Consider the following 19,524-nt stretch of genomic DNA (forward strand, 5'->3'; position numbering starts at 1 on the left):
TCCAGATACAATAGGAACCTCACAGTGGTCGCTAGTTGAGCCATAATAATTTTCGACAGATACAACAATAGGGACCTTGCGGCGGTTGCTGCTCGGGCCCTAATTGCAGTGTTCCCTCAAGATGAATTTCCGCGAAGCAGACGTAATAAAAAAAAGAAGAAGTTTTTATTCAATAACTGCTATTACTGTCTGTCACGCTAATGAGCTCTTCTTGGGAGTTACGTAAACGAGCCTCGTTGAAGTTACTTGGCTTCAATTAACTAGTTTTTCTATGAAACACACACATTGGCCTTACTGTGTATGTGCCAGCATGTATGAGTAACAACTGCGGTCTGTTCTAAAAATAGCTCACCACTGATGGACAATGACTTGCTAAGAATGAAAAAAAATGTCAACATTTTTTAAAAACTTATCATGGTACACTTAACTTAATTTAACAAATATTCTATACTTTGTTAAAAAAATTAATAGATTGTGTTGAATGACAGAAGAGACTGCTTTTATTTACTTAAATATTACAAAAAAGGACAAAAATAGCAGCAAAAATGGACCCAAATAAAAATCCGCGATAGAGTGAATTCACAATAAGTGAACCATGAGTGACCACTGTATTCAGTATTCTTAAAAAATGCAGCTATTGACAATCTAAAAAACAAAATAAAGAGATAATTTTGAGAGTTTTCTCCATATGCTCAAACCACATACTGAAAATGTACCAAACAGTGGGCCAAAAACCAAGGTACGGACCACACCATGGGTTAACATGTACCCTCCGACCCCTTATCTGTCTATAATAATGTATGCACTTAACAGAACACTTAATATTTGAAAAATAAATTTTTCGTGTTAGAGTGTGACTGAAGATTAAAATATTGGCTGATGTGACTATTGAAATTGAGTGGAGCATTAAGCAGAAAAAAATACTCATTACTACATTTAATGGTATATCAAATTAAAATAGAAAACAACCTTTTATAATCCTGAATATAAAGTGAAATTATGCTTCGGTTGTGCCCTGCATTGTGGAGTGGATGCCCGCTATTTGTGAGGGATAGAGACCCGACCTGACCGCGTAAAGCAAAAACTTACGAATATTTGATGGTTATTATAACTGCCCTGAAAAAAAAAAGACGAAAAAAACCGACAAAAAAAAAAGACGAAAAAACCCGACAAAAAAAAAAAAAAGACGGAAAAAAAACCGACAAAAAAAAAAATCTCCCCCCAAAATCAGGTGATAGGTGAATTCATGAATATTAGGAAATAAGCAGGAGTTGCGAACACCTCTTTATCCTGTACACTACATACCTTCCCCTCTTCTGTACCAAGTCCTGATACTGCCCTGAAATTTTCAATACTCTGTTGCAGGCGGATCATCTCATCCTGGACAGAGTATCACAAAACCAATATACCAGTTTATTGTAATAAAGTAACATAACAGTGTGTCAGTATATGGGAGTAGAGCTGAGTAATGTGTATTGATTATGTACTTACTCTACAGTGTGTACGGAACTCCTGTTCTTGAAGTTTCAAATTTTCATTCAATGTTACCAGAGACTTTAGCTTCTCCATCATGCTATGAATAAGCAGAATGGTTGTTACGAAATCTGACATGCACACGCGCACACACGCACGCACGCACGCGCACATACCATTTTCCCTAAAGCAACCCCCTTCACTCCCGCCTGTTTTACTGGATTTTGACTGATTTTGCAAGGTCCACAAAATATTGTGTTCTCTTACTATAAAAACACAGAACCTACCAAAAGAAAGATTAGAGTCTCTCCTTTCATCAGGAAAAAAAGTATATTTCTATCTGTTTCCGTTTTGCAGCAATTAGCATTAGAATATAGCTAAGTTTCATCATTATTCACAAACCTGTTGAAAACACTGGCAAAAAGAGCTTGTTGCAACATGGCCCTGGCTGATCTCTTATACTCTGCTGCCACCTGTTGGCCATTTTTATGTTTTGTTATAACTACCTTTGCTTTAAGCGACCTCTTCATGTCAGAAACTGTATCAAAGCCTTCTGTATGCTCTAGCATTAAATAAATAAATAAGTTTTGGGGAGAGCAGGACAAAGTATTAAATAACATATTTATACGTTTTTGGGTTTGAATTAATTAATTTCATATTTTTTGCACAACCTTTTGAGGCAATCAATTGAAATCAATTTCTATTACCAGGTTTTCTACTCTTGTTTTCCACCTTTTTTAGCAATAGTTTTCACCTTTTCCAAAACCTCACTTCACTTAATTTCCGAGGTGTCGGGCCAAAACCTTGCACCTACAAAATTGTCAGATTTAAGGAGACTTAAAAAAAACGGTATGTTTGTTCAACCATTAGCATTGCATCATTTAAGATAGAAAGCCATTTTCAAAACTTTGGATTGGTCAACAGTTCATAAAAATGACCAAAAGTATAGATTTGAGAAAATATTTGCTAAATTGTGACGGTTTCGGCCCGGCACCAGCAATATTGCACCTGTGTGACTTAAAAAAAAAATCTATATTAATGGTTGCAATTCATACACCAACTTCTGACCACCCCTACAAATATAATTTGTAACAACTGCAATAACTAGTAGTCCATAAGAGCTGAATGTTTGTAATTTTTTTGCACCTTGACTGAAAAATATTGTGGCCTTACAGGGTCAAATGGTGTTTTGGAAAATCGTTTCATTGTTAATTGCTCTCCAAGTTCTACTTGCTATAAATTAACATGCTTCTAATTATAAGGTCCTCATTCAATAACATGATCAGCGAATCAGTAGTGACAATGTGGAATGTTGACATGCATGGTTCATCTGACTGTAGCAACATGCATTGTACAAGACTGAATGGCAGAATAATGAGCTCATCATTATCATTAGTCATCAGTTACCTGCTGTTAGCTTGACCTTCCAAATCCTCTAAAACCATGACCTCATTCATCAGTGTATCCGACTGCTCTGTGACCTAGAGTACACAAAATGAATGAAGCCAAAATAAGCACAATATATGTACAGTGTATATATATATATATATATATATATATATATATATATATATGTGTGTATATATATATATATTAATTATTCAATAGCATTTTCAGTAGAATCTCCGAATACCAAAACATTCAATTGCTGCTGATAATTAATTGTGTAAGTTAGCTGTACATTTTAACATAAGTGGTTGATTGTCTTACCTCAATGAGCTTATTCTTGGCCTGGTTGCAATCCATCCTAACGTCGGTATGCTTTGCTTGTAGCTAATAAGAGAAATATTATAGCTGTTTGTCAACATAATCAGGCACATCATATCTCTTAAATAATGGTCAGCAAATAGAAATGACAAAGTCAAATGCCAAAAAAGTTGGGAAGTTGTAGCAAATTAAAAACAGAAAACAGTCATTTATCCCTTTTCTACAGCATATCCGGTGGAAAATGGTCGGGTCGGGTCACGGGTGCACAGCTTTAGCAGGGAAGCCCAGACCTCCCTCTCCCCAGCCACTTCGCCAGTTCCTCCGGCGGGTCTCAAGGCGTTCCCAGGCCAGCTGAGAGACATAGTCTCTCCAGCGTGTCCTAGGTCGTCCCCAGGGCCTCCCACTGGTGGGACATGCGCGGAACACCTCTTCAGGGAGGCGTGCAGGAGGCATTCGAACTAGATGCCCGAGCCACCTCAACAGGTTCCTCTCAACGCGAAGGAGCAACGGCTCGACTCTGAGTCCCTCCCGGATGACCGAGCTTCTCGCCCTCTCTCCAAGGGAGAGCCCGGACACCCTGCAGAGGAAAATAATTTTGGTCGGGTTCTTGTTATTTTGGTCATGACACACAGCTCGTGACCATAGGTGAGGGTAGGAACGGAGATTCACCGGTATATCGAGAGCTTCACGTTTCGGCTTAGCTCCTTCCAAGATTCTTGAACTCCTTCACTTGGGGCAGAATCTCATCCTTGACCCAGAAAGGGCACTCCAACCTTTTCCAACTGAGGACAATGGTCTCAGATTTGGTGGTGCTGATCTTCATCCCAACCACTTCACACTCTGCTGCGAACTGCTCCAGTGAGAGTTGGAGATTGTGGCCTGAAAAAGCCAACAGCACCACATCATCTTCAAAAAGCAGAGATGCAATGCTGAGGCCACCAAACCGGACTCCCTCAATGCCCCGGCTGCGCATAGAAATTCTGTTCATGAAGATTATGAACAGAATCGATGACAAAGGGCAACCTTGGCGGAGTCCAACCCTCACTGGGAATGAATCCGACTTACTGCCGGCAATGCAGACCAAACTCTGACACCGGTCGTACAGGGACCGAACAGCCCATATCAGGGGGCTCGGTACCTCGTACTCCAGAAGCACCCACCATAGGACTCCCCAAGGGACACGGTCGAAAAACCTTCTTCAAGTTCACAAAACACATATAGAATGGTTGGGTGAACTCCCATGCACGCTTGAGGACAATGCAAAGGTGGTAGAGCTGGTCCACTGTTCCGCGGCCGAGACAAAAACCACACTGCTCCTCCTGAATCTGTGAATCGACTTCCCGACGGACACTCCTCTCCAGCACCCCTGAATAGACTTTACCAGGGAAGCTGAGATGATCCCTCTATAGTTGGAACACACCCTTCCAGGCCCCCTTCCTAAAAAGGGGGACCACCACCCCAGTCTCACAATCCAGAGGCACCGTCCCCGATGTCCACACAATGTTGTAGAGGCGTGCCAAGCACGACAGCCCCACAACATCCAGAGCCTTTAGGAACTCCGGTCAGATCTCATCCACCCCCGGTGCCTTGCCACCAAGGAGCTTCCAACCAACTTCAAGCCCTGAGATAGAGAGCCCACCCTCAGAGTCCCGAGATTCTGCTTTCTCAAAGGAAGGCGTGTCAGTGGAATTGAGGTCTGATATTAACTCGAATTGTTCCTGAACAGGTACGTTCGTAACTTGAGGTTCCACTTAAACTCCGAATGAGATAAATGTAAAGTGAACTACTGACCTCAGCACACTGGTTAGTCATCTGCTGGATCTGTTTATTCAGAGAGGCAACAGCTCTAAGATGTTGGTGAAACGGGCCATACCACTCAGAAAAGTCCTCGGACACCTCCAAATTCTGTAATAAACAGATGGAAGGAATCCAACCACAAGGGGTTAAATAATACTTTAAAATTTTAAGTATAACATGTTGTCACGCTAATTAAATTTTCCTCCCTATTGTCCCTTAGTAACTTAAGTGACTTAGTACAAGCTGTTGGGTAACATGCATGATTATGTGACTTAATTAGGGCGCTTGAAAGGTGAAAACATTGTCCCACCATTTAAAGAAGGGTGTTATTATGGGAGTGTCACAAATTGGTGTTGAGGATTAGCATTAATTAAATTAACATCGTGGTTATAAATAACTGCAAGACCTTAATTGAGAGACTCGAAATCCATAACTAAATTTGCTAGATTTGCTCCTAGATCGCCATGCCTGGGGTAGATTTAACCCCTATTTTAAATTAATTTATATAATATAATAAATGTATGTTGTATGAATTAATTTATATAATAACAAGAATGGTAATATAACTTTAGTATTGAAATTACTCATATTTCACAGCCCTCTGCTAGGAAAGGTGCCGCATTGAACAGACTTAAGGGGTCAGCGTGACCCAGGAGGGAAGTTGTTTTTGAGTCAACAGGTAGGGGAGTAATACAGCGAGGCGAGAGGAAAGCAAATTTTGGCAGATGTTAGGATAAAAGCAGAATGCTGAGCTGACCGTAGAGGCTGTGTGCAGATTTGCAGAGCTCGACTTGTAAACTTTGGATGTGGGAGGACAGGAAAGAACAAAGAACAAAACGATGTCTGCTTATGTTAACGTTAGGCCTACGGACCTGTCAATTATGAAAGGTCTGTATGTTGGTGATAACATGATTGTAATCAGATGTAACGACATATTGAGACGCTTGCATTAGCTATACGCCAGGAAAGAAGGATTCAAGGAATTCACTCTGGGGTAACAGAACACAAAATTAATCTATATGCTGATGATATTTTACTTCATTTAGAAAAACCTGCTATTTCGTTAGGGGAAGTATTTAACTTAATAACTAAATTCTTACATTTATCAGATTATTAACTATTAACAAAATCAACACTACTACCTACTACAGAAAATTCATGGAATCCTGCAAGCCCGGACCCACACTACTCATTTCCTATAGGCAATTTAAAATACTTAGGCATACAAATCTCACCTAAATTAACTGATTTAATTCATTTAAACTTTACTCCACTTCTGGATAGCATTTATAGTGACTTGGAGCACAGGAATAATCTTCCCATTTCTCAAACAGGACGAATAGCCACCATTAAAATGAAAGTTTTACCTAAAATAAATTATTTTTTCTCAATGATTCCATTTAAACCTACGTCTAACTGGTTCCAGTTGTTGGACTCGGCCGTTACAAAATTTTACTGGGGGAAAAAAAAAAGAAGCAAAGATTAGTCTATATCATTTTATGGGCACAACCCAACAGAGATACTAACTGTTGGCTGGAACTAGAACAGAAGGATTGTAATAACCTCAGACTTTTAGATTTACTCTTTATTTCAACATCGATTAAGCGACACAATTGTTTTCTAAACCCAATGATTTCCGCCACCCTGACTGCCTGGTGGAAGGCACTAGAAATTACAAAAGCCCAATTGGAGCCCTGCGGGCTTTCTCCCATATGGCATAACCCCGACTTTTAACTTAACAACCAATCGTTTTATTTAGGTGTGTGTGTGTATCTATGCTTATATCATATACATCCTTGCTACAAAAATGCAAAAAAAAACGGAAATTTTTTACAATATCTGCAAGTTAAAAGTATGATAAAGAAACAAATTCCAACACTTTGGGGTACGCTCCAACCGCCTGTTTTAGCTAAATATATTACCAAGCTTTCTCCGACAACAACAAAAAAACCTCTCAAAATTATATAAGTTACTTTTGTATACTGGTAAAATGTATTTACCCATCTCGAAATGGGAGACAGAATTGTCTATAGCTACGGAATCTGACCTTTGGATTCAAGTTTGTGAAAACGTATTTAAAATGACAAAACACAAATTTACAACTTATCCAGCCAAGGAGCGGCTGGGGCTGGGTTGTGGTGGGTGGCGGGGGTGGGGTTTTTTTGGGGGGGGGGGCAGTGGCTGTGGGCCGGAGGGTTGCCTGGCGGGCCTGCCGTGCCCGGTTCTGCTGCATGGGGCTTGGGGCGCGAGCCGTGTTGGGCGCTCCTGGGTTTGCTCTCCGGCCGGTGGCCCCTGCGGGGCCCGGGGGGTTGTGCTTGCTCTGTCCTGGCCGGGGTCAACGGCTCCCCTCTCTGGTGGAGGTTTTCATGCATGCCAGATCCACCACACCAGCATCTACCGAAATTCAAACACAATCTGCTTCTTCCTCTGGTCGTTGAATCGGTGGAGGCTGATGTCTGTGGATCTCACTCTGCTTCATCTATCCTTCCTTCCTTTCCTCAGTCTCTCGGGGGCCTCCTAAATTTGTTGGAATTTAGATGTTTCTGGGGTTGGTGAAAGATTCTGGTTGGTAACCCGGTGGGTAGTAGGTGATGTCTGGTCGGTAATGGATTTCACTTTCCTTTCTTTTCTTTGATCCTTCCTCGGGTCTCCTGACAACCTCACGACTCTAGCTGGATTCTGAAGTATTCGGTTTAGGTGAACGGTATGGGATTTTTAATAGGTTTTAGGTGAATTAATAAGTACACACTCACACGCACGCACACATGCACACACACACCCGCACATGCACATACTCATGCAGATACAAAAAAAGAAAAAGAGGAAAAAAAAAACGATTAGAGATTCTATCTAGAGTTAGGATTACCTAGGTTAAAGTATTTCGACCCATTTATACTCCTGTATAGGTTCCTACCTAGCGCTTGAATTAAGAATTACTTGCGCAATTTATTATCTTTCTTAGTGTAAGTTGGAGTTTATTTGGCTTTGATAGATATAACTATATCCTCTGAGTTCCTCAAGGATAAGATTTTATTTATATTTTAGATCCTTTAATTAATAAATAAAAGTGTTACTTATTTCTTGAATTTAATTCAAACATGATTATTACAATTATTTTGTGGATTAGCGTAGTAATAGATACGTTGAGGTATCAATACGCCTTTTATTATTATTTTTAGGTAAATTAAGTAAACAGTAAGAGCAAGTAAAGGTTCCCAATTTGGTTTATTACTTCTAACCTTTTTCCAACTTTAACTCTTTGACTGCCAGACGTTTTCAGAAAAGGGATGCCGCCAGTGCCAGCCGATTTAAGCATTTTGACTGATCTTTCAAGGTCCACAGAAAATGTTCTGTTTGGACTATGGAAACACACGTACTACCAAATGAAAGATTGGACTTTCATCTTTCATCAGAAAAAAAAAGTTTGTTTCTACCTTATTCCGTTCTTTAGTAATCAACAATAGAAAATGGTTAGTTTGACCCAATTTCGCCTGTTTTGGACCAAAATACAGAGAAATCAAGCTTTTAGTGAAACGATATTATTTCATGCATTCTAGTGAATTTTACACTTCTTTTTGTCCATGAATGATGCCACAAACACCTAAATAGTGCTTTACTTCTATAAAACACTACCACCAAGAATGAAAAAGGGTTTTTTGATAGCAAAATAACAGTTTATTTACATTCAACATTCAACAGTGTAATACAACAAACGTGTGCAACTGTGCAACTGTACATGTGTGGTGTGTGCATGTGTTTCTATTTACAATTCTGTGGATGTTTCAACTACACAAGTTTTTTTTTGGTGTGGTATATAGTGTAACATTGCCCTGGGTGCAAGGGGACGCAGCAGGATTTGCACCACAGATTTGTTTCGCTGCGAATGCCCCTTCGAGTGCAGACCCTACACTTTCTTGCTGGCTTTTTTTTCCGGGGGGTAGCAGGTATATACTGCAGTATGTGTTTTGCCATGTTGCCATCAAGTCGACTTTCAGGATCGTTATATGGTGACCTGGTGTTCTGTCTGGCTTCCTCATGTCCTTCTGTTTGTATGTTTGTAGCAATGTCCTCCTCCTGGTCCTGTGGTAAGAGCCACCCTCTCACCACCTGCTGGATGAACTCCAAAAAATGCTGACATTTGCCAGGATGTTTAGCTTTGTACAGGATGAAGGCATTGAACAAACATATTTGAAACAGATAGGCAACAAATTTTTTGTGCCATTTCAATGTCTTCCTCGTGAATGGGTGATAAGAAATGTTTTGGTCCATCTTATCCACGCCATTCATTGTGGAATTGTAGTCCAAAACACATACAGGTTTCGGGAAAGGCACTCTTTTTTTTAGTGCCTTCCGCCACACATCAACTGTCCGCATTTCATCTTTGTGAAAAGTAGTCACCATCCTCAACAAACGCTTGTCCTGCCATGCCACAACCAACACATTTGTGTTGTGTCTCACCAATTTCCCCCCCACCCCAAGGCCAGTGTTTGTAAGAGAAGTGATCTCATTTGGTTCACCCCTATTTTTTCTCAGAGTACCACAAACATTTGTACGTGCTGCCAGGAGACGTTCACACAACCCAATTGAATTATAAAAATTGTCCATAAAGAGCGTGTACCCATTTCCTGGCAGACGATCTAGCAAATTAAACACGGTATCCGGCAGAGAACAACTAGTACCAACATAAGGTTGCATATTAAAACAATATCCTGTTTGGGAGTCACACAGGATGTATGACTTAATTCCATATTTGATTGGTTTTTGGGGGTTGTAAACTTTAAACGATAGACGGCCCTGAAAATTCATCATTCCCTCATCAATACATACATTCCTACCGGGTTGGAACAGTTCTTTAAATTTATTTACAATATGGTTGAACACAGGGCGGATTTTAAATAATTTGTCATCTGAACTATGTCTCTCATTATTGTTAAAATGTAGGTAACTCCAGATAAGCTGGAAGCGGTTTCGAGGCATCGCGCGACTAAAAAATGGTGTGGTTTCAATTTCATCTTGAGTCCAATACATTTCTATACTGGGCTTTTTTATATACCCAGTAAGAAATTGGAGTGCAAAAAATGTTTTCAATTCACTTACAGACACTGGCTTCCAAGCACGACTCCTGCAGTGTGGCAGATTTTCAGTCTGCTTCTGCATGGATTGCCGTGCATATAAATTTGTTTGATCTGCAATGTGCTGGAGAAGTTCGTTTGTGAGGAATAGTTGCAGGAAGTCAGCTGGCAGGGTTGAGTTTAGCTCTGCTGCGGCACCCCTTGGTCCTGGAGTTTCAGTAAACAGGAATGTGTTTGGCTGCCAGCCTGTTTCATGCCAGCCAGAACTTTTGGGATCTGCAAATATACATTTCAATATCATAATATTTATTTTAGATCAGTGTGAAGCAATATATATATATATAAATATATATGTTTACCTTTTTTCTTGGATTCGCTGGTTGATGCACATTCTGTAAATTATAGAAGACATTTACCATCAAATATTTTACTCGTGCTGAGTTGGAGAATCATTTTTTTTTTACCTTTATTCTGCTCACGGTGAGACGCGTCACCTTGAGCCCGACGAGCTGCAGCTGAAATAAATATATACAATTACAATCATATCGAAAGACCGTTTTCTTTTGTTGTTGCAGTGTATTGAAAACACGTTTTTTATACCTCTCTTTGTCGTGGAAACTGTAGGTTGTGGCTGTGAGCACGATCCACGATCTATGAATTGTACATTCACGTTACACGAGGTGCTAGCAGCGTGCCGGAAAAGTATCTCATAGCAAGTTTGCGCTTACCGTCACACTCTTCTGCGGAGGAAATGCTGTCCGAATCACTTTCGCGAAGATCAGACTGTACCCACTCCTCTGAAGAATAGCCATCCGACTCGGGGTACTCTTCGTCGTCCGAATCAACGTCCGCGTTTGCAGAAGTACTTGGACGTGCACCACGTTTTCCAGCGTTAGCACCGCTAACCGGCGTCGCTTTAAGACGTGGCCGAAGACGTCGCGTCAAAGCCGCAACTTCGGCGTCAACCTCGTTGTCGCCATCATCATCATCATCGCCACCAACATTCAATTTAGCACAGGTTTCTTTTTGAAAATACCGATCAAGCGTGAGCTGCTTGCCACCGGTCGTCATTTTTGCTTGCTTGTCCTCCATGTTTTTTGCTTTCTCCATCTACCTCTCCACTCCACTCTAGCTCCGCCTCACCTTTTATACCGACGCCCACGGTGGGCGGCACACCCAAAGTGCAAGGAGAGTCATCGCTGCCATCTAGAGGCCAAAACGAGTCATTAAACTTACCTGATCTGCCTGATATTTTCAGCACAGCTGCCCAAGGCTTTCCTGCACCCGTTTTCATAATAAAAAAAAAAAAACATAGGGGACGTCTTTTAACGTCCTCGGCGCCCTTCCCTAGGTTTATGCTAAACGTTTTATAACGTTTATGGCAGTCAAAGAGTTAAGTTCTATTTTAGTCATACTCCTTACAACCACTTAGGTCTTTTAACAAACTATGTCTTACCATCGGTAACTACTAATCCCTGAACCTTTAAAGTTAATTTGTCTTATTTTAGATTAGGATAAACCAAAGCGGGTTTAATAAAACCAGCTAAACTCATTTAAGTGCAACCGATCATTAGAGGAGGAGCCGCTGTAAAAAGAGCGTGTTTTGATTGTATCCTTATTTCGAATTTAGTTACTCAATAAGGGTTTATCTGAAGCAAGACCGGGGTGACGCTCTAAAACCGGGGCGGTGAGAACCTAAACAAATCCTTCTCGCAGCCGACTCAAAGCGCTCCCGTCAACTCCTCAACTTTGGCCGCGTTACAGCAGGTGGAAATAAAGGGGAGCTTTAACCCATTGAACAGAGAGTCGGCGAGGTAAGCGACATCTGACAAAGCCCATTTTTTAGCGTGTCTGACCGGACTTCATCGGATTCCAGGTGTGGGGAATTTGTAGCCTACTTCAGCAGTGGAATACAAATTATACAGTCAACTTTTAACCCCTTACAATTAGTAACTTGTAATCACGCTGAAACTTTCTTTTTAAGTGATGAATGGTACTTCATTTATATAGCGCTTTTCCACCTTTCAAAACCCTCAAAGCGCTTTACATTCAACTCCTCATTGACCTACTGATGACGCAGCATCAGGAGCAACTGGGGGTTCTACTTCGACGTGGTCAAAATGGCATGGATTATAGAAGTGGTGTAGTCCATCGTATATTATGGGGAGAGATTTATCTAAAAAATATATATATATATATAAATAAATTTGTGATTTTCACATGTTTTGAGATCCATAAACATATCTGCGATTTTCACATCTTTTAAAATTTTGTGTGTGCATTTTCCATGACTTTTGCTTGCGAGTTGTCGAAAGTGCGTTTGTGGATCGTTGCGCACGCGCTATAATTTTGAGACAAACATCACACTGTTTCAAGATATTCACACCCACAAGTCCCCAGATATTCACGTGTCTAAGGCCCGTTCCTCCGCCGTCCATGGGGAGGCAGTGTTGCTATCTCCATTGAACAGGAACTTTCAAGTGAAGCCCAAACAAGCTCCAGGGAAACAAATTAAGGTTGCATTTTGTTTCCCGACTTTTGTCAAATTAACACATAATAGAGGATCAGATAATGGCTTGATTTCAGTTTTTCAATTTCCAATTTTAAACGAGAAATGGGAGACGCCTCGTTCCTCTTTGCCCGCTGTACATATATTACTGGATCGCCGATGGGCCAAGAATTTTGAAGCCGTGAGGCCGGCATACTACTCCTCCAAAGAAACGTTTCTCGGCATACGATTCTATACATTTACAGTATCGAAAATATTTGAGACAGTACTTAGTAAAAACAGCATGATATATGATGTACTTAAACAAGAGAACTTCAGACATTTTACAACTTGCCTTAAATACATGTATAAAATACATCCTTAATGATTTACAGGAGGAAATTTATGTTTTTTTTTTTTATTAAATAATTATAACTGTAATTCAACAAAAGATGCCTCTGCCAAATTTAATATTGGGGTCTAAGTAACTGAGCGATAAAAGAAAGAGGGGTCTTCAAACCAGCTCATAATGTCCACTTGTTAAAAAATAGTGACCCCCGCCAACACAAACCAAAACCCCCACCCCTGCACCGGGCTCTATACTAAAACCTACGATCTGTTTATGTTTAATCTGTACGTATACGTACAGTTCATACAGTACTCTGTTCGCAAGATGGGAGGAGTAAGAAAGAAAGAAAGCCCTGAGGCTACAACGGCTTGCATGGGCGTGTATGGACTATTGGCAGCCATCCAGCAACATATACAGATCAGTGCTAAGAAGAAAATTTAACAGTAGAAGAAGAGTCTTTCAAGTGAAGGCAAAACTAGCTCAAGGGAAACAAACTAAGGTCGCATTTTGTTTCCTAATTTATGTAAAATAAAGACATAATGGCAGGTCAGATAAAGACTCGATTTCTGTTTTTCAAGTTCCAATTTTAAACAAGAAACGGCTTGTTCCAGTTCAATGCAAACAGCAACAAACACTGTGAACGGCAGAGGAATGGGCCTTAGACGCACATGAATATCTGAGGACTTGTGTGACTCAATCTCAAAACCTTGTGATGTTTGTTTAAAAAATAAATGCGCATGCACGACGATCCACAAACGCACTTTGACAAATCCCAAGCAAAAGTCATGGAAAATACACACACAATTAAAAAGACGAGAAAATTGCGGATATATTTGTGGATCTGAAAACGCGTAAACGCGAAAATGTTTGTGGATCTGAAAAACTTGAAATTCGCAAAAATGTTTGTGGATCTGAAAAACACGTGAAAATCTCGGATGTATTTGTGGATCTCAAAAACATGTGAAAATCACGAATTTGTTAATTTATTTTTTAGACAAATCGCTCCCCATTGTATACATGGGTATACGGCGTATGTCCACTTCTTTTTTTAGTCAGTTTTGCATCGGTCTACCCACTTCTAAATCCTCCATTTTGCATCAACCCACTTCTGAATCCTCCTTGATATGCACCATTCAGTCAAAACACAACCTCCACTGTCTCTAACTGGCTGGCCTATTATTCACTGCCCTATTGGTTAATTAATGGCATGAGGACTGATGCGCCAATCAGAGAATGAAGGGCGGGTTATGCCGAGAACTTTATTGCAAACACGTAAGGTGCCAATGCCAGTCCAGTTGATTGACAGTTCACTCCATCTCCTGCGCGATGATCGGAAATGTGAGCAAGGCAGAAATAAATGTCTCTCCAGTGTGAGCATAGCCTACTACAGTCCTGCTCATCATTATTGGCATCCATGAAGGTAAAGTACATAATGTGGAATATTTTCAGAATTTTTTTTTTTTTTTTTATAGAGAACTTGTGTTGTATCTGAAAGACCAAATGATTAAAAAACAATAAACAATGGGCGTAAAATATAGAAAACTTAAAACTTCCTCTGTCACTGGTATTGGCACCCTTTCCTTTAATTTATTATGGAAACACATTGTGACTCACCTTTGGTAAATCACAAATGAGAATTCCATATTCAAAATTGTCTGTGCCCTTCTTCTTTTCCTTTTTGCTTTTCCCTTCAAGGGTCGCCACAGCAAATCAGTTGCCTCCATCTAACCCTGTCCTCTGCATCCTCTGCTCTCACACCAATTACCTTCATGTCCTCTTTAACTACATCCCTAAACCTCCTATTTGGTCTTACTCTAGACCTCCTGCTTGGCATTTGGAAACTCAGCATCCTTTTGCCAATATACTCACTATCTCTCCTCTGGACATGTCCAAACGATCTCGCCTCTATGACTTTATCGCCAAAGCCTCTAACATGTGCTGTCCCTCTAATTCACTCATTCCTGCTTCTATCCATCCTGGTCACTCCCAAAGAGAATCTCAGCAGCTTCATCTCTGCCACCTCCAGCTCTGCCTCCTGTCTTTTCTTCAGTGCCACTGTCTCCAAACGAAACAACATTGCTGGTCTCACCAACATTTTATAAACCTTTCCTTTCATTTGAGCTGAACCTTTTCTATCACACATCACACCTGACACTTTTCTCCATCCGTTCCAGCCTGCCTGCACACACTTCTTCACTTCTTTTCCACACTCTCCATTGCTGTGGACTGTTGACCCTAAATACTTAAACTCCTCCACCTTCTTGATCTCTTCTTCCTGTAACCTCACTCTTCCATTTAGGTCCCTCCCATTCACACAAATATACTCTGTCTTGCTACGGCTAACCTTCATTCCCCTCCTTTCCAGGGAAAACCTCCATGCCTCTAGCTTCTCCGCCACCTGTTCCCTGCTTTCACTGCAGATCACAATGTCATCAGCAAACATCATAGTCCATGGAGATTCCTGTCTAACCTTGTCTGTCATCCTGTCCATTAATTGTCATAATTTGTCTGTGCCCAATTGACATGAATTAACCAATGACTGATGACTTTGATGTTTTAAAAAGCCACCTGTCATCCCCTTTTTCTTTGTAACAATCATCAAAACAAAGGAGCTGTCTGTGGACATCAGAAGTGCTATAATTCGCAAAAACAAGACCGCCAAAGTGTATAGAGCCATTTCCAAAGATTTTGGTAGCCCTGTTTCAGCAGTGCGTAATATTACTAAGAAGTTTGACGAGCATGGAACTGTCAAGAACCTCCATGTACATGGGGGGGATGAGAAAAATTGATGACAGAAGTCTTTGACGGTTGGTGCGAATGGTGGAAAAACACCACGTTAAACATCCAAAGACATGAAAGCCAACCTGGAACAGCCTGGAATCATGGTTTCAAGAAGTACTATACTATATGCCACACACTGAACCAAAAATAGGGCTTCATGGGCGAAGACCATTCCTGAGACAGACATAAAAAAAGAATGGCTAAACTTTGCCATGGAGTACCTGGACAAACCACAATTCTTTTGGGAAAATGTTCTGTGGAATGATGAAACAAAAATAGAGCTTTTCGGCAATGCACTGCAACAGTTTTATTACAGACAGCGCAATGAAGCTCCCAAGGAAAAGAACACCCTCCTTACAGTTAAGCATGGTCGAGGACCAATCATTCTGGGGGGCTGCTTTGCTGCATCTGGTACTGGAGGCCTTGAATGTATCACAAAATCATGAAATCAGAGAATTATCAAGACCTTCTAGGGAGACATGTCCTACCAAGTGTTAAACAACTTGGTTTGAGTCAAAGGTCATGGGTCCTCCAGCAAGACAAAGACCCAACGCACACATCTAAAAGCACACAGGAATGTTTAAAAAGGAAAAAATACTATTTCAAAATGGCCAACAATGACTCCTGATCTCAATCCGATTGAACATTTATGATATAAGCTGAAATGTCCCATTGGGAATAGAAACCTGCAAACATTCAAGAGCTTGAACAATTTGCAATGGAAGAGTAGGGGGAAATACCAGCGGAGAAGTGCAAGAAGCTTAGAGGTGGCTATAAGAAGCGTTTGGAAGCTGTCATCACTGCCAAAGTGTGTGCAACCAAATATATCAAAGAGGGGTACCATTATTGCTTTTTGTGTTGTGTTTTCTATTCCTTCTTTGGAATTACATTATGCAAGTTGAAAAACAATTTCCTTTGTGGAAATACTTTGGACATCTAATTAAAAGGTCCTGATGATATAAATTCGGTATATTTCCATTTATTTCGGAAGATATTGTAGAGATCACGCAAAAAAATAATGGGGTGCCAGTAAACAGTGAGCAGGACTGTATATTATATAAAACATCATTCACAGGTAAGTTTTAAAGTTGTTTCCAAATTAATCATTGTTTTAAACTACTGCCAATGTGACTGGACAGAGGATTTTGTCGCTAATACATTGTAGTTTGTAGTAAATTTTATTCCACAGAGGACCTAATACACACATAATTATTGATGGCTGTAATGGGTGGATTATGCAGGAGCCTACCTGAATGATTGTTTTTTCCTTCTATGTCTGAGTGCGCCCACTTGCACAGTCAAATACGTTCGAGGCTGCGCACTTTTGCTGCCCAGTTGGCAGCTAGGGACACAAACCCAAGTGCAATTAATGTCACTTAACCATTGTCAATTGCGGTTTTGTGCTATTGTTGTTTTTTTTTAAAGTTTTGTTACCCCTGTTCTTTGGGTGTTCCGATTTAGAATTGATCCTTTTCTCATGTACAGAGACTGTTTTTTTGTATATGTAAACACCTTTAGTACAGCTGCAATGATTTTTATTTTTTGTTTTCCACTCTGTATGGGTGTGTTACCTAAGTATAGATTTCACCACCTACACGAGGGGGCAATGGGTTTGGCTGTGCTTCCCATCACTTTACTCGTGCCTTCTGCAATGATGAATCAAATTTATGATTACATTTTTTGACCAATGGATACACTAAAGATCATAAGCTACAATGTGAGGAGTCTTCACAGCCCAATTAAAAGGAAGAACACGAGAAGTTAAAAACATGGGGGGATAAAGTATATTCCCCCCATCATTCGGGGAGAAAGAAAAGTGTCGCCATACTTATTCACAGGCAAATTAATTTCATGAAAACTTCACTACATAAGGATACAGAGGGGAGATATATATTAGTTAATGGAGTGATAGATGGCGTAGATGTGTTTCTAGTAAATGCAATCACGCCAAACGAAGATGAGCCAGGTTTCATTAGGACATTGTTTGGTGTTGTATTGAAGCATAGCACTGGACTGCTTCTGATGGGTAGGGACTGTCCCAGTTAATGGAAACATCCGTCTTCCAAAACCCCCCAATCAAAAATGGGTAAGATGCTTAAAAGCCAAACCACAGAAGCAGGCTTTATAGATGTATGGAGAAATAAGAATACAAGAAAAAGGGACTTTACTTTTTACTCAAATAGACACTCATCCTACTCCAGAATAAATATTTTTTTCATCCTTCAGGAAGAGTTATATAGGGTAACAGGCATAGAGATAATGCCTATTACCATTTCGGACCACGCACCTCTCTTATTACAATGGGATATAGGGCATAGAACAACAACTAAACAATGGAGGCTAAATGCAGCTCTTCTTAACGATAAATACTTTATTTATTTAATTTTAAAAGAGTTGAAGGTATATTTGGACTTTAATGATACACCGGAGACCAACCCTCTGATGTTATGGGATTGTGATAAAGCGTATTTGAGAGGCCGAATTATTTTGTTCGCATCGGTGATGAAAAAAGCGAAGGAGGCAACAGAGAGAGAATTAGAAGACAAAATAAAAAGGTTAGAGCATGAACATAAACGCTCCACGAACATCAATGTCATAAACTACCTAAGTGCAGCCCATAGGCAACTTAATAGCCTCCTATCTGACAAGATTAAGGGGAGTCTAAGATTCACAAAACAAAAATAGTATGAAGATGGAAATAAGGCAAGCTAATTATTAGCATTTAGGCTGAGAAAGCAACGATCTACCAATGTTGTACAGAAGATAAATTCTCAAACCAATATAGCTACAAAACCAAATGAAATAGCAGGGGCTTTTGCAGAATTCTATGAATCACTATACAAGAACACAGATACAAGCAACAACGATGAAGACATTTCAGATTACCTAAGACATGTAAAGTTAAATAAACTAACAAAACCAATGGCGGAGGAATTAGATAAACCAATTGAGGAATCCGAAATTAAGCAGGTGATTTCCGCACTTAAACACCAAGAGTCCGGGCACGGATGGAATTATCAATGAATTCTATAAAACCTTTAAAGATCAATTAGCACCTCTGCTACTGAGAGCATTCAGATATGCCCAAGAGTCTAAGACTATGGCGCCATCTTGGAATGAGACAACCATCATAGTAATTCACAAGGAAGGTAAAGACCCCACTAAATGCCAATCTTACAGGCCAATATCGTTATTGAATGGCGATATCCGTATACTAACAGCAATACTTGCCAGATGTGTCAATAGGGTAATAACCCAAATCCTACACCCTGACCAGACGGGGTTTATCACAGGAAGGTACTATGAGACAACATAAGACGACTGCTTAACATAATGACTTGATTGAATGATTCGGTTCGTATTGGTTGTAATGGAACTGCCAATATTTTCCATTTTTCTTTATTTGGTCATTGTATAAAGATATGAAAACTATGCATGGCTGTACGATGTGAATGTACTGTACATGTAAACAAAAGGAAATATATGTTGTTAATAATAATTGTTAAAAGCAAATAAAAATCAAGTTTAAAAAAATGTTGTAGATCTTGCTTAAACGTATAACCCGGGCTGCTTTGTTAAAAATTAGTAGGGGGCGCTAGTGAGTCATTTTTGTAAAAATCGTACAATACACGATAAAATATTGCTTATTTTGCCAGGCCAGTTGTGTGTGTCAAGTTTCACGAGTTTCTGTGCATGTTTAGGCCCTCAAAATCTGCATTGTTTTCTTGGCGAACAGCGTGTAGCCCCGCCCATTGTGATTCACGAAAAGTGTTGTAATATCATGAAGGGCGAAACAAGTCTTCTGAGCAAATATGAGGTAGATCTGGTTAACCTGGTTGGAGAACAACATCGAAGAA

General features: G+C 40.1%; 1 protein-coding gene across 3 annotated transcripts in view; it reads right to left on the reverse strand.

The window, feature by feature from the left end:
* The window catches only part of ccdc93 (CCC complex scaffolding subunit CCDC93), a 79,173-nt gene that overhangs the window by 13,818 nt on the left and 45,831 nt on the right, over positions 1–19,524 (reverse strand). For all 3 annotated transcript variants that reach the window (XR_015096755.1, XM_086091992.1, XM_086091993.1), the window contains 5 exons: positions 4,972–5,085; positions 3,184–3,246; positions 2,881–2,954; positions 1,492–1,573; positions 1,306–1,380 (listed from right to left, as the gene is read on the reverse strand). Coding sequence is in view for 2 of the 3 variants with exons in the window: in XM_086091992.1 (XP_085948118.1) it covers positions 1,306–1,380; positions 1,492–1,573; positions 2,881–2,954; positions 3,184–3,246; positions 4,972–5,085 (408 nt within the window). In the remaining variant the exon portion in view is untranslated. The remainder of the gene's footprint in view (positions 1–1,305; positions 1,381–1,491; positions 1,574–2,880; positions 2,955–3,183; positions 3,247–4,971; positions 5,086–19,524) is intronic.

The sequence above is a fragment of the Leptonotus elevatus genome, chromosome 12 (assembly GCF_054856555.1).
Source record: "Leptonotus elevatus isolate MCC_2025b chromosome 12, RoL_Lele_1.0, whole genome shotgun sequence".
NCBI classification, from domain to species: domain Eukaryota; kingdom Metazoa; phylum Chordata; class Actinopteri; order Syngnathiformes; family Syngnathidae; genus Leptonotus; species Leptonotus elevatus.